Source organism: Podarcis pityusensis (genome assembly GCF_964106645.2).
Source record: "Podarcis pityusensis genome assembly, chromosome: 4".
Lineage (NCBI taxonomy): Eukaryota > Metazoa > Chordata > Lepidosauria > Squamata > Lacertidae > Podarcis > Podarcis pityusensis.
Window position 1 is genome coordinate 22,578,909 of NC_138027.1, and position 16,205 is coordinate 22,595,113.

The 16,205-nt window shown below is 41.5% G+C and overlaps 1 protein-coding gene and 1 long non-coding RNA gene across 3 annotated transcripts in view; one reads left to right on the top strand and one right to left on the bottom strand.

Moving 5' to 3' along the window:
- DDX10 (DEAD-box helicase 10) overlaps positions 1-16,205 on the top strand; it is a 168,370-nt gene that overhangs the window by 113,415 nt on the left and 38,750 nt on the right. Inside the window, exon 16 of the mRNA XM_081001915.1 lies at positions 1,652-1,708. Coding sequence (XP_080858041.1) covers positions 1,652-1,708 — 57 coding nt within the window. The remainder of the gene's footprint in view (positions 1-1,651; positions 1,709-16,205) is intronic.
- On the bottom strand, positions 11,993-14,357 carry LOC308475453. 2 transcript variants are annotated; one of them, XR_013985212.1, is made up of 3 exons: positions 13,939-14,357; positions 13,392-13,533; positions 11,993-12,481 (listed from the first exon to the last, which is right to left on the bottom strand). It is a non-coding gene; the product is annotated as an uncharacterized lncRNA (long non-coding RNA). The 2 variants fall into 2 exon arrangements; XR_013985211.1 differs by lacking the exon at positions 13,392-13,533.

A 16,205-nucleotide genomic window follows, 5' to 3' on the forward strand; every position in this document is an offset into this window, starting at 1 on the left:
GCCCTGCTAGAGCTGCAGCATATCAGTTTAAACCTCTGTAGCTGAATAAACTAATAGGAGAACATTGAAGAAGATTTCCCCCCAATTCAACCTTGCTTGGTGATATGCATTGAAGTATCCATGAAAATCTCATCCCTATCCTCTTGTCCCCCCAGTGTCTAACTTGACTTTATAATCTCTTGATGCACATATTTTGGCATCCCTTGCTGAGCAATGGTGCAGGGGGTCTTTTTCATCTGCGGGTTTGTCAGCTGAACAGGTGCGCGAGTGAAAATTCCATTACCAATAGAAGCAGCACATGGAGAGCTTGTTTATAAAAAGAAAAGTTGGCATTGGGATGGGAGAGTCTTGTTTAAATGCCTTAGTTGGACCTCATGTAGGCTTTGGAATCATTGCTGCTGCGAGATCATAGAATTGTAGAGTTGGAAGAGACCACGATGGTCATCTGGTCCAAACCTCTGCAATGCAGGACTCCTCCACGCAACAAACTCATGACCCTGAGCTTTAAGAGGCTCATGCTCTACTGACTGAGCTATCCCGGCTCACAGACATACTAAGTTGCTGTTGGTTGCGTATGGTAGTGGACGACTGTGTTGAGAAGGCAGGACAACTGCACTGTTCGGGAAAAGTGAGATTTTGTGAAGGTGAAAATATCAGAGACGACAAAGCTGAGTTGATGGGAGGAACTGAATTGCTCATAAAGCATCAATCTGGCTAAATCAATTGTAGAGTGTAATTTTTATATAAACACAGGAGGTTTTGCAGTTCCATAGTGACTGTTCTTCCATTTTAAAAGTTGAATGTGTAATGTGCTCTACAAGACATACTTGCTGATGTTGAAACCCCTTAAGCTGCTCAGTTATACACTTACACTTCCCCACACAAACCAACTTGGAGCCTGAAGGCCCATCTGAGGCCCTTCTCTGTGTCCCCCCCCCCCCACAGATGTTCTGGAGGGTAGAAACACAAGAACAGGCCTTTTCAGTGGTGGCTCCCTGCTCATCAAATGTTCCCCCCAGGAAGATTTGCCTGGCATTATCTTTATCAATTTTTAAGTGCCTGGCAACAAATTTTCATTTTATTTGAATTTTTATTTGGCCTAAATTTGAAGGGTTTCCAGTACTTCTGGCCTTTTAGAGTGGCAGGATGTGCAAGACTTGCCTTTTATCTCTATTATTATTATTATTATTATTATTATTATTATTATTATTACTCTATGCCGCCCATCTGACTAGGTTGCCGTAGCCACTCTGGGCGGCTCCCAACAGAATATTAAAAACATGATAAAACATCAAACATTAAAACTTCCCTAAACAAGGCTGCCTTCAGATGTCTTCTAAAAGTCATTATAGTTGTTCATTTCCTTGACATCTGATGGGAGGGTGTTCCACAAGGTGGGTGCAACTACTGAGAAGGCCCTGTGCCTGGTTCCCTGTAACCTCACTTATCGCAATGAGGGAACCACCAGAAGGCCCTCAGTGCTCGATCTCAATGTCAGGGCTGAATAATGTTTTTTTTAAAAAAAATGTTTTAAAAGTTTCTGTTTGTTATTGGTTTTAGTGTTCATCAATCACTTTGGGTCACTTTTGTGAGGAAAGCAACTAATAACTATAGGTAATAATCATAATCATATTTAATTTTTCACCCGCAGGAAAAACGACTGAAAGAAAAGGCAGCAAGAAGAGAAGCCAGAAAGAAAAATGCAAAAGTAAGCCTATTTTTCATTCTTTCACAGAAATTTTATGGCCTCTGCATACTATGAAGTGCAAGAGGGAACTATTTTATTTTAGGAATCGAAATAGGCTTTATGTATCTTGGAAAAGAGATCATGGTAGAAAGTTCACTGAGGATGTCTGTCATGGTGAAAGCGGGAGAAATTCAATGCTGAGAATTGCTGGAGAAGGTGTTGGAAGCAAAACAGCAGATATAATAACAGCTGTATATGAACTGGCAAAAGGGGATCCCAGGGTGACTCACGGCAATAAAATTATACAGAACAATACAAAACTGCATGGTAATACACTGTTAGAAGAAGAAGAAGAGAAGAAGAGTTTGGATTTGATATCCCGCCTTTCACTCCCTTTAAGGAGTCTCAAAGCGGCTAACATTCTCCTTTCCCCTTCCTCCCCCACAACAAACACTCTGTGAGGTGAGTGGGGCTGAGAGACTTCAGAGAAGTGTGACTGGCCCAAGGTCACCCAGCAGCTGCATGTGGAGGAGCGGAGACGCGAACCTGGTTCCCCAGATTACGTGACTACCGCTCTTAACCACTACACCATACTGGCTCTCATATGAACCAGCATATGAAGATCTCCCATCCTTCCCCGCCAATCATAAGTGTGTTTAAGCCTTACATTGGCCTCTATATTAACTGAAGCCACCACTAATGAAAGTTTCCTCTTAACCTGGTTTTGAAGCTAGGTAGTGTTCCCCGATTGAGAACCTTCAAGACAACTCGGTAACTTTACCTGGTCTAAAATGCAGTGGCCAGTGTTCCATTTAGAACTCTGGAACCAGCTGCACTGGTTACCAGTTCATTTGCAAGCCCAAACCGAGTTGTTCACATGAATGTTGAAAGTCCTAAATTGCTTAGGCCCCCAAATATCTAAAAGACCTCCTCAGACCCTTTCAGGTGTTAAGATTGACAGAGGGGGCCCTCTTTGTAGTTCCACCACCCTTGTGTCAAGGGGAGACAGACAGACAGACAGACAGACAGACAGACAGACAGAACTCTGTTAGGGCATTTATGTTTATTTTTTTTGTTATTTTGCCATTAGTACTGCTTCATTATTTCTATCTTCCTTTGTACATTATTTCTATGTTTTTTACACAACAGGGGTTTTGTCTTTCCCCCCCATAATGTAAATTTTCATTTCCCTTGGATTATGTATGAACGCATTTGAATGTAATGTAGCCACGACTAAAGGAACTGCAGTGCAACTTTACTGATTTAGTGTTCAGGAAGAGTTTTCTTCTACCTGAAGTTTGGAATCCTTATGCCACACATAATTCCCAGGAGCCAGCCTTCCAAAGAAGATGTGAATGCAAATCGCATGTTTAGCTGTAATTTTGCATTGGCATATTTATTGTGGCAAGATGTTCATCCTGTTCAAGAGACATGCTGATTTTTTCCAGGACAAAGGTCCAATTGTGTGAGCCATTTCGTTTACCTGAATAACCATGATTTGTACTTGACACTTAGCAAAGATTGGTTTCCTTTGAGAGCAAACTCAAGGTGCTGCTGTGCTAATCCCCTTTCTGCATTCTCTTCATATTGTCAGTGGAACTTGGAGAACTGGACTGGGAAAATGACTCGCATTGTAGTCTGGAAGTTGAGACACCAGTGCTCTTCTTCAAGAAACAAAGACCGGTTGTGATGAGCAACTCTTTATTAAAACGTAGCTTTCAGAAATATCATATTGCAGCATGACGTACAAATCATGTCTGGGGTTGTGGGTACTGGTCCTATAAGCTAGATCTCAGTACTGGTACTGGTCCTATAAGCTAGATTTCTATTGTCCAGCCCAGGGTCCTCACAGTCAGGAACTGAAGCCTGATTATTAACAAGACGTTTCTCTGTGCTGACCAGGAATGGGCAGAAGGCCACACTTATAGAATTTGCTCTTCACCTGGCCAATTCAAGCACTTCAGGTAGTGCAGAATAGTAACAGGGACCAGCCACAGAGGGCCTTCAAAACCTATGCTAGGGAAGGGCCATAGATCACATGGTTTGCTGGGCAAAGGTCCCAGATTTAATCTCTGGCAACTCTAGGTAGGACTGGGAAAGGCTCTTGACTGAAATCCCAAAGAGCTATTGACATTTAGTGTACACCAGGGATGGGGAATGTCCTTGACTCGATGGACCAGATTCTTATCAGGATTGGCCTTGCTGGCCAAGTGACATCAGGTGCAAGATGCTTTGATTTAACCCTCTTGCCCATCAGCTGATGTCGCAAGTGGATGTGTATGGGAAACTGTCCTCATGGGCCAACTTGGAAGCCCCTGATTGGCAAAGATTGGCCCAAGGACTCGAGGTTCCCTACCCTTCTTATAGACCAGGAGTAGGCAACCTAAGGCCCATGGGCCACAAGCAGCCCACGGGGGTCGTTTAACCGGCCCACAAGCTGCCCCTGCTTCCGCGGTACCGAAAATTGTGTCTCCACAGACACCGGAAATCACAGGCCCACACAATCCGGCCCACGGAGGTATCTCCGCTGGAGTTAACCGGCCCAGGCGAGGTAAACCTCGCCGACCCCTGTTATTGACAGTAGTGATTTAGATGGACCATTGATCTGACTGTAGAATACAGTTTCATATGTTCCTAGCTCACCTGCATTAGCTGCCTTTAGTCTATTAGGCCCACTTCAAGATTTTGGTTATGACTACAATCATAGAATCATAGAGTTGGAAGGGACCCAAGAGACCTCTAGTCCAACCCCCTGCAATGGCAGAGCCTAGAATGTCTTGGGAACATCTCTTATATGGACCTCTCTGAGATCAGCTGGAGAATCCTTCATCCAACCACTACACTATACCATACTGGTATATATATTTCATAAGACAGTTGTATATTAAGTGCATTTCAGGCAGAAAGGCAATTAACATATTTTATAAACAAATAAATAACATTTGAGAAAAAGTTAGGTAGAGAGAAACATGAAATCTTGAAAAAGTTTGACCTAAGGCAATTCCCCACCCCTTCCCAGATCATTCTGAATCCCTCACACAGGGTTCAGGAATCTGTGGTCTCCAGGGGTTGCTGAACTACAACTCCCATCAGCCCTAGCTAGGATGATGGACAGTCAGGGATTATGGGGAGTTGCTGTTCACCAACGTCTGAAGGAGCACAAGTTCCCCTCTCATGACCCTCTCTTTGGGAACTGTTCCTCTGTTGGCATCTTCTGTCAGCACCATTTTTTCCTAGTATTTATATACTATCTGATTTTATTTTTAAATTTTTATTGGAAATTTTATTTACAACATAACCCACCCATACAGAAATCCACCCTCATTAAACATGAACATAACATACAATGAGCATAACATACAACAATACAAACAACCATTATCCTGGCCTCCTTATTTACTTCTTATAAGCTGTTTCCTTTATGAATAATTATTAAGATTTTTCTCATTATAACTTAAATACCATCTGATTTTAGTAAAACCTTTACTAAAACCTTCAAGCAGTATTAAAAAACAACCCATTAAAATTATCGATAAAAGACAGTTAAAGCAGGTATTCCATTCCATTATTAATTAAAATGAACAGTAAACCATGCACAGGTTAAAACACGTGTAACTTCTGCATGTCTCAATATGCTTGTTATAAACGCACATTGAACACAGTATTGAACTGCGAGGGGGCCTGTCTGATGTCAATAGACGAAGAGTGTAGCCTACAAGGTCAGTTTTTATCATTTATATATTGTCAGTTTATATTTCTTTTTCTCCGGTTGGAATGTTGATGGAATGGGGTCAGGTCACTTGCTGGGAAGTTGACCTCACTGTGGCCAAGTTCCAGAAATGCCTCAGGAGCACTTCTTCCTTACCTTGCCTTGATTAGATCCCAATTCCTACCTTTAGCTTAACAAAGACTGTTTAGCAGTGGTTCATGGTATGTTGTTTTTTGAGGCGTTTCCCACTCCCTGCTGAGCCCTAAAAAACCCCAAAAACACCTTCATCTTTGGTTAGGCGTGAAAGAGAGAGCTCAAGAATGGTCAGCCCCTAGTCAAGAGATTTTGACAGCTTGGAACCAGGAGTCAAATTCTTGTGAGATTCCTGGGGAGCCAACAGTGATGTGTAGAGAAGGCAGTCCCAAACTGACAGGAGCCCGAGGGATTCTTTTCGAGCTTATCCTTGCATCAGAAATCAGTCTAGTTTCAGCACCAGCGCCTGAAGACTTTCACAAGTTCACCCAGGGTCAGGATCAAGGAGTCCCATGTGGGCTTTCATATTTAACGCTCCGGAAAGAAGCTATAAAACCAGCACTGACTATTACAAAAGAAACTGCTGCTGCTGAATCAAAAATAAAGGTTTTCTCTTTGCACCTCAGAACTCTGAACCTTTGTTACATATCTTTAGGCACCGGGCAAAAATAAATAAATCCTCTTCTCCCAAGCCTTTGGCTAATTAAACTTTTAAACCTTTAAAGCCCTATACGGCCTAGGACCCTCGTACCTACGGGACCGCCTCTCCTGGTATGCCCCACAGAGGAACCTACGGTCTGCAAATAAAAACATCCTGAAGGTCCCAGGCCTCAGAGAGGTTAGGCTGGCCTCAACTAGAGCCAGGGCTTTCTCAGCTGCGGCTCCAATCTGGTGGAACGCTCTGTCACAAGAGACTAGGGCCCTGCGGGACCTGACATCTTTCCGCAGGGCCTGCAAGACAGAGTTGTTCCGCCAGGCCTTTGGTCAGGGCCCAGCCTGACTCCCACCTCCGGCAACCTGCACAGAACTTTGCTTAACGGTTGCCATTAATTTGATTTTAATTAATTTTTATAATGAAATGTTTTAGAATGTTGGATTATTTGATTGTTTGATTATTTGTTTGTTGTTAGCCGCCCTGAGCCTGGCTTTGGCTGGGGAGGGCGGGATATAAATAAAATTTATTATTATTATTATTATTATTAAACTGGGGAGCAGAGGGCAGTATTGTTTTGTTTGTTACTATGTTACACATTTTTGTGTTTTTATATTGTAAAACGCCCTGTGATCTTTGGATGAAGGGTGGTATAGAAAAATAATAAGAATAAGAATTATTATTAATAATAATATCCACAAACAATAAAACATTGGTTAGTGCAAATGATTAAGCAATCACTGCTGTATAAGGTTGTGGGCACACATCCCATTCTGTGTAATTTGTTCATTTGGAACAATTTCAAAGGAAGGATGCTTGAGTAATTTTTTAAGTTTACATGGCCGTCCATCAATCAAATTCTCTAGGCAGCTTACACAATAAAAATAAACATTTATGAAGTGTTTAAAACTACAATAATTGAAACAAAAAAATAATGTAACAACATAGCAAAATTCCCTAATTGAGACATAAAGAATTTGCAGCTCTGCTTAAAACTATGCTAAATGAGTGAAAGCGTAAAGTTTTAAATCTGAAAACAGATTAAAACAGAAAATAAGCCTAGGGTTTGTTTGGAGACACAAGTGTAAAATGGCCTTCAGCTCGTGCCAAAAAGACCATCAAGAAGGGAGGAAACAAACTTCTATGAGGAGAGCATTTCTTAAGCCACCACCGATCATCGCCACTCCTTTGTAACCACCTGTCTCACCTCACTTGGGTGGGGCCCACAGAGCAGGGCCTCTGAAGAGGGTCTTAAGGTTCACGTAGGTGTATGTGGGTTAAAAAGCTGGTTATTCTTGACAAGACAAAATCAGGAAGGAACTATCTAAAGAATCAATTGAATCTGAAAAGGATTTCAGGATTTTGCTATTTTTATTTATCAACTTTTTAAAAAAACAACAATGAAAGCAGCAGTGTATTTTGCTTGTAAACAGTGCCCATAAGGCTTGAGGTTGGGTGTGTTTTTGTGGATCTGGATTATTACAATTACAATTATTAATATTTATTTCATTTCTACACCATTTCATATTTTTAAGGAAAAAATATAAAGCAGTTTACAACCTTATTAGTGGGTGTAAGTGGGTCCTGTAACAAAATCTTGCAGTGCGGAGTGCTCCTGTTCAAAATGCCAGCTTGTGCCCTTGGTTCAGGATAATCCATTCCATTCTGTTCCTCCCACTGGTTTCCTGTTCCTCTTCCCCCCGCCTCAACAGTCAGTCAATATTCTATAGCTGCTGATCATGTTCAGTGTTTCATTTGGGTTGTTTTGAGGTTATTGGAATGGAAGGTTGCCCCTTAAGGGAAATTAGAATAACAACAACAACTTCTGCAAACCTTGAGTTCTCTCCAGCCTTCTCTTGTGCATAGGTGGTGCCATTTTGGAAAATAAATTGCTATTAGAATATGGGGATGTGGTGTTTTATTTTGCAATTGGAAAGAGCAGGCCCTTTCCTACATTTTAAAGAGGGATTTGAGAAGCAGCAGGCTGTGTTATTAATGCTCCCTCGTGCTAGCAAACAGACTTCCTGGCTGGCCATTCTTCAAGACAGAATAGTGGACTAGATGCAGCTTCAGTCTGACTCAGCAAGGCAGTGTGTGTCGGTACAACATTACTAGCAATGTGACACCCAGAGTCCATACACATCTTTTGTTATATTTTCATCAACTGCAGACTAGGCACAGGCAGGCTTAAGTCGAGTTTAGTGCAATTTCAATTTTGCAGCAATGAGGGAGTCTTGCCTAAGAGCCAAAATGTGTCCTAGGTACCATTTCCTTTCTTTGGTACCCTAGTGGACTGCAGAGTGTCTTCTGCATCCAGGAATCCTTATCTGGATGGAAACATATTTAGGCATAAAGCACCACACCATTACAAGATGTTTTTGAAATGGCTTCTGTGAATAGCTGGCTCTGTAGGGCTGCTTATCACCACTTTGTGATTTGTGAAAGCATGCACAGTTAGGGCTAGGATCCATGCCCTTATCTTGAACTTCTTTCAGAAATTTTGCATATCACGAAAGATAACATTGCACACAGAATACAAATCATGGCGGTCTTATTAGAGTTGGTGGGTATAATAAAGAGGAAAGATTATCCCAGCTCAGTGTGAAACCGGAGGCGAAAAGTTATATTAGGTTCAAGCCAACAAAGAGAAATAATAGAGATCTCAGAGTCTATTTTTGTGCCACTGTGTGTATAAAAATTGTGCTTAATCCGCATTGACTTCATAAATGATCATGACTTTAAATTTTCCTTTCAGGCTCATGACTCTGAAATGTTCCACATTACCTATTTGGTGTATGTGTTGATATACCACAAGGGAGAAATGCAAAAATATATTGGGGGGAAATCAAGTTGGCCCAGTCCTGTTATACCTTTTGAAAGAGGACAGATTTGTGGAAATTGCATTAGGGCAACACAATAAAGATGAATGGGAGTGGGAAAAGGGTAGGGAAAAGCTTAACCTTTCTGCCCCTGCAGCTGCTATTTAAAGTTTAAAAACCAGTCACAATAATTGCACTCACACAATTGACATCAAACTTAGCTTGGTTCTTTGATATTGCTGGGATATGCAATAGGGCTTCTCCCTGATGCTCAAAAACTTTCAGTAGTTATATAACACTTCCAGATATTCAAAGCATTTTGCATTCATTATCATGTTGCATTCCTTAGTTGCCCAAACCTTAGTGTTGTGTAATTGGGGTTCTCATTGAAAGTATGAGCCTGAGTTAGGCTTGATGCTGAATGAGTTAATGGAAGCGGTGATTTCAAAACCAAGCCATTGTCCTACACCAGCAGCTCTCACCACTGAAAACAATGACTTTCTTCAGCCCCTTTTTCATTTGGTAGAATATGAATGGAGTGACCTAATCTTATATTCCAGGTCTTTCAAATATTATTATGTCCCTTTTCATCAAGCTGTTACTATTCCCCCCCATGCTCTTTGTTACATTTCAAAAGCATTTCTTAATTTATTACCTGCCACTTAGTGTTCACGGTTTATCCATGCAAATCAATATTCCTGGTTCTTGTTTGGTTATCTCATTAATTTAGGAGGACGCAACTGTCTCAAGTGGCTTCTGTTTTTTAAAAAATTTTCAGTTGGCCTGAGAAACTACTGTGTGTATGTGTGTGCTAAAAGTTAATCAAACTCCCAAGTCAAAGGCTTCCAGCATTGGCTACCAACCTTCAGGACTACTTTGTAGTAGTCCATCTCTCACATAGAAGGTGTAAGGTCTTCTTCTCTGATCATAACAAGTTCTGTTTGGACATAGTCTTCACTGCCCCTACCCACTTCTGCTCAAGGATCCGAGGAATGAATGGGAAGGAGGTTGGCTTGGGTCAAAATGATCACCATCAGTTTACAGGTGGAAAACTGGGGGAAGCCATTTTGATTCTGCTCCAGGGGCTCACAATTCATGTTCTGAAATTGTTTTGGATGGGAAGGTTCTAGCATCCAGAAATATTGATAGTGACCAAAGCTTCACAGTGGCAGTCATGTGTGGTATCAGCATGTCCTGTCAGTACAAGGATTTCCACTTGTGTAACAGGACAGTTCACATAACCCTTGTGCATGCCCTGCACCCGCTCCAAATCTGTTCCAGAGGGTTGGAAAATTTGAAGGAAGGAAAGGGGAAGAACATTCCATTGTGCAAGCAAAAATCCTTGCTTTGGCAAAGCATTGAAATAGTAGTACTTTGGATACAAATCCAGCAGCTTTGAAAATGATTTTATTTTATTTTATTATTTTATGAAAAAAGAGTTGGAAGAAAAGGGGAGTCTCACCATGCCACAACTCTAAACCCATTATCTTCCATTTTGCTTGGGGTGGGGGATTATCTTAATGACACTGGCCCCCAGAAAATTGAGGCAAATCTACTGGAACGAAGGGAGAGTGGTCCTAGTTGTCATTAGCCCATTTCAGATGACTAATGTGGGTGAGTGTGATTATCATGGCTGTTAGCCCTGACCAACAAGCATCTATTGAAATGGCCCAGCTGATTCTATCTGTGTATGCATATGTAGATTCTGTTTATGAGGATGGGAGACCTGTGACCTCCAACTTGCATCAGCCACAGCAAGTACATAGCCATTGGTCAAGTACTGAGTCCAGCAACATTGGGGGGGGGGTGACAGAGGCACAGATTTCCCATTCCTAGTTTACACAGATAGCTGAATGCATGTAGGTTGTTGGTGAGTCTGGTTGCCATGATGTACAAAGAATTGGGAGACAACATGATGGTTGCCATAGTTCAGTACTCCCAATTAAGGTTGTCTGAAAAGGGCTGCAAGTGGTCTTGTCCTTGAAAGAGCAAGACCCTTCTCCTCCGCTCTCTCCAGCTGCTGGTCAGATCTGTGGCTGTTGAGCAAAGCAGTATTTGGAGGAGCTTTATTTAGCAGCCTTTAAGAATCCGAGCTCTAAATCTTTCAGTGAAGTCCAAGAGAGGATTTGAGAATTAACTCGCCTTGAATGAGCCTCACTATCTCTCCTCTCTAGCTATTTTTCTTTGGCTGTGTTCAGCAGTTTTGTAGATCAAAGAGCCTTCAAGTTTTAAAGCAGAACACTCTGCTTACTGCTCTTTTTCCTCCTACCCCAAAGTTGTTTGTGGCTTACATTTCTATGTGACCTACTACCAGCACGCCTCCCTATGCCATCATCGATGCCTCAGAAAAAAATAATAATAGTTACAATCAGCAATCAGAAAAACATTGTCTCTGTGTTGGTTAATTATTTTAGGAACGATTATTCAATTTAATTGAGGCTGTGAGGATCATTAAGATTCCAGCTGCTGGAAGGGTTTGCTGCTGAACCTTCAAGCTTCTCCTTTTGAAACATGTTAGGGTTGTTTAAAAGATTTTTAAAGCACAAAACACTCTCGTTTCTTCACCATTATGCCCCATTCAAGAAGAATTGGTACACAACTGCTTGGTGGTTTAATCACAGCGGTTTAGTGCCTAAGTATAGAACAAGAGAACCAGAACTTGGGAAACCCTGAGAAGATTTTGTAGAAGATTTATTAAGCTTGCAGTCTTAACACCACTTACGGTACCTGGGAGTAAGCCCCATTGAATTCAGTAGGAGTTACTTCTGAGTAGTTACGGTTAGGTAACTGTAACCTGTTACTCAAAACTTCCATTTCACCTACATTAGGTAACATTAACCAAAACCTTTTTGGTTTTTGGACCTCTTTTGTCCTATCCATCAGTGTTCTCTCTCTCCCTCCCTCCCCCCCTCTCTCTGGATAATGCTTTTTCTTGAGACGTTCTTTCCTTTCAGAGGTGAGCTATACAATCAGCAGAATTATATGGCGAGCTCTTTCTAGACTGTCCTGCTTCAGCTTGTAAAGTGGGGTGGGAGCTCCCCCCCCCCATAAAAGTGTCTAGGGCATAAAATGACTCCTTAATAAACTACAAATTGTGATGAAGGCAGATTTTTAAAGCAGTGTTTTTGTAACAAAAAAGAAACTGTTACAATTATAATTAGTACCCAGTAAAACCAGCCATCGCCTCCCTTCTTCTAGTTGGTATAAACAGCTGAATAATTTTTTTCATGTTCTTCTAAGGCTGTGGTTCTCACTGCTTGGTGCAGAGCTCCTTAAAGAGGTAAATCATCTTAAGCTGTAATGGGTGTAAGCATGAAATATGAAGTGGGATTGAGGTAAGACCTGTCCTTGACCCCTCTTTCTGCCGTTTGTGAGCTTTTCGCTGGGAGTTCCATTGTTAATATAACACATTCTGTTTTCAGTGGTCTTCCTGCCCATCTCCTTTCCTTATGAATGGCGAAGTTGTTTGCATATCTGTACTGCAGCATCATTAAATACGGGTACTCTTGTGAGCTTCTTTGACATAAATGACTGGTTGTTTGTGCAGGACCATTTGAAGTTGTGTCAGCAAAGCAGATCACCTATAGACAAGAAAGAATGATCACTAATTGTAGCCTGAGTCAACTCATGCTTATACAATTGATTTACCATTTAGCTGCTCTTTGAGATGGAAATCCATAAAGAACATTAAGTTTCTTTCTAAAAGCTCTCACACAGTATCATTAGCTCAGTAATGAATGTTGATTGTGCGATACCGGGAGGGGGGAGGAACGTACAATATTTGTCTTTAAATACCCCTTTCTGAGTCTTTTAAATGGGAGGCATTTGCAGTGAGGGCAATTTTTGCTGTTCACCCTTGACATTAGTTGTTTTGGTCATGTGTCCCCCCCACCCCCAGTCCAGATTCTGCAAGGAATTGCCACAAACGCCTACAACCCAATGTACAGGCCCATCTTCCACACACTGACCACTAGGCATTTGGGTAGTAGTAATAGTAGACAAATTTTGAGGGTAGGCCAAAACATAATACCTGCCAGTCTACAACCAGTAACCTGTAATCCAAACCTCCACCATCATTTTTCATTTTTTTTGCTGGGGAGGGTAATGAATGTAGTTCATAAGCAATCTTAGCAGGGAACCCCCACCCCCTTGGTTTTCCCTCGGAGTCAGAATATATGGCAGAGTTCACTGACGTACTATTTGTTTTTCAATGGAAAAGTGGCATCTGCTTATTTGGAAACATAATACCCCTGGCTGTTTGGTTTCCTTCAAATACATTTCTAAGCAGCTAAACTGCTTTGAGTCACAACTTTTTTTGTTTTTGATTAAACAGCCATATGCTTCCGAATGGAACAGTCTCAGTTGTTATATTAAATTTGTAGATGACTCGCTACCTTACAAAACTCAATTACCTCGCATCCCCCCATCAGCCCTTTTAGGAGGGAACAGATGGAAGAGTTCTGCTGCCCTGTCATGTTTTTCTTGACTTACGATTAGAATTTCTAAAGATAATGTGTCACTCGCATGTTTTGTATTTCTCCTCTCTGAAGATATGCTTTTGATTGCTCTCTTCCTAAGCCTGCAGATTTTACGCAGCTGGGGTGCCTTCTGGCTTATGATATGTGGCTGAAACCTGCATCAGTTCAAGATTGGAGAAAATGGATCTTAAGTTGGCTCTTTCTGAGACTGATCACCCCCACAGTAATTAAGCCCCACCCACCTACCCACTGGGCTGTTTGGCTGGCAGCTTTTGCTGTCATCTCCATGTCAGGGCCACGTAAATAAAAATAAGATATGCAGGCAGAGGAAGGTCTGTTGAATTTGGCTGGGGCTCTTCAAACATACTGTATTCAGGGCACACATTCTGAGTTAACCGTTCTGTGGAGGAGCCTCTACTCAGCACATCATGGTGGTTCCTGCATTCTAAAACACGAGTAGGCAGACTTTGGGCTTGCGGGATCTACTTTTTAAAAAAACCAATCGGATCCTGAGATCCACCAGTCAGAGCCAAGGGCACCTTCAGGAAGGTGAAGATTACCCTAATATTAGTAGAGGGAGCTCTCTTGGCAGTTCCACCACCACCAGAAGTTCAGGAATGGCGGCAGCCGGGGAATGGAATCTCCTAGGTTCTGGAATTCCTTCCCCACAATGGTACATATGTCTAGCACCTTCATTATATAGTTTCCACCTTAAGGTGAAGATGCACCTGTTTACCCTTGCCTTGGGCATCTGAGTTGTTTTCAGGTCCCACTCACACAGTTATTTAGTTGAATACTGCCCGCTGTTGTTGTTGTTGTTGTTGTTGTTGTTATAGTTATACAGGTACTGATGAGCACATGCTCAGCCCGGGACAAAAATAATGTCTCCCACTAATGCTTCTTAATATCGTTCCTAAGCAGTGGTGCAAATGTGACCACTGAACCAGCTGTATAGAGTGTCACTTACACTGTTGTTTCATTCTTAAAACCAGCCCCCCTTGCACCTCTTTGTCATGTAATATATATATTTTGAGTGCTTTCTTTTTTACATATAGAGGAGATGCCTTTGAAATATTTTCCATATAGAGTCTGTTTCAGCACTCAACATAGGTAGACCTTTCACAATATCATCCCACTCAAAAGATGAGAGTCGCCAAGGAGAACATTTCTCCTTTCTGGTGTTCCTAAGTTCACTAAGGCAACGTGCACTAGCAACATAACACGCATGCAGCTTGGTGGAGGCACCTTCCCTTGAGGTGAGCAATATCCTTAAATAGAGTCACATACCGTCACGATAGGAAACGACTAAAAATAAAAATGCAAAGTTCCCTGGTTTCCATTATTTGAAATTGCTAATGCTACTCAAAACTAAAAATAAGTATTTGCGTAGAACTTAGTTTTGTCAGGTGATGCCTATGACTCACTAACACATATTTTACAAGTTTAAACTATTGTAACCATTTCTGCTGCTTTTCATAGAATGGATACCCCATATGTAGCATCATAGAATCATAGAATTATAGCATCGGAAGGGACACAAAGGCTCATCCAGTCCAACATCCCTGACAGATGCCCGTCCAACCTTTGTTTAAAAAACCTTGAATGAGGGAGGGAAAAGTGAAATGTATGAAATAAAATTGGTTGGAGAGAGATTCATGGTTTGAGGCAGATAAATACTTTGGCTTTTCTGGTTCTTATCTGCCCAGTTCCCTCTTGATACACAGAGCTGCAATGAATGCTGTCCTGAGCCATCTTTATTGCCCTTAAGGGTATAGGAAGCTGCCTTATATGAAGTCAGTCCATTGGGAGATCTAATTTAGTAAGATCTACACTGATGAGCAGCAGGTCTCCGGGGTTTTCAGCAGGGACTTACCCCAGCATTTCCTAGAGATGACAGGGATTGAGCTATAACCCCCAACCCCCTTCCCCCTGCCAGGTTGATCTGCTGCCACTGAAGTTGTTTTGGGGCATAAAACAGAATATTTTTGAAGTTAAAGAAATATGGCCTAATGGCGGTGGCAGAGTTTGGGTAGTTCTCTGTACGTACATGTACTGTTGGTGGTTGAAAATGATTTAAAGATCTGTTTTATTTTATTTGCAATGTTCTGCTTAAAAGAGTTTTGTCCTAACTGAAAGTCCACCCTGCAGAGTTAATCAACTAAGATTCAAAGGGTCTGAGATATGACTTCTTTATAAGAAATGCATGAAAAGGCCGTATAGTTCCAAGTCTGCTCAGGAAAATATGCTATATTGTATTTTTTCATATGCATTTGAAAGACAATTCCCAGTGCCATTAATTAAACATTGCCTTTCCAAGTAACCTTCACTTAATATTTTTCATATTCTTGCACATTGCTAATTGCATCTGACTGTCAGTCTTTCTGGTGAATTAAGTTTCTGAAAGCCATCTTGGTAGGAATACAAAAGGGAATTAAGAAGATAAATGTAAACCTGTATAAATGTTAGAATGGTCTGAGACGGTATCAAAATAATTCAAAATTCTTGGCATGATATCTCTTCATATAGGCCAACTAGTAAATTTGACAGAAGATTATTATCTGCATATAGGAGATAAAAAGACAAATGAGCACTGTTACAGACTAATGCAATGTTTAACCAGAGATAATTCTCTCCCAATGTTCCTATCCAACTTGGTCATAATTTATCACCTAAGCCAGGCATGAGGAACCTATGGCCCTCCAGGTACTGTTAGACTCCGGTCCCCTTCAACCCCCACAGAGCCTGGGGAGAGGAATGGTAATCTAGGAAAAGTGGTGAGGGCCAGATAGACCTGGAGGGGCCATATTTGTCCCTCAGACTTGAGGGT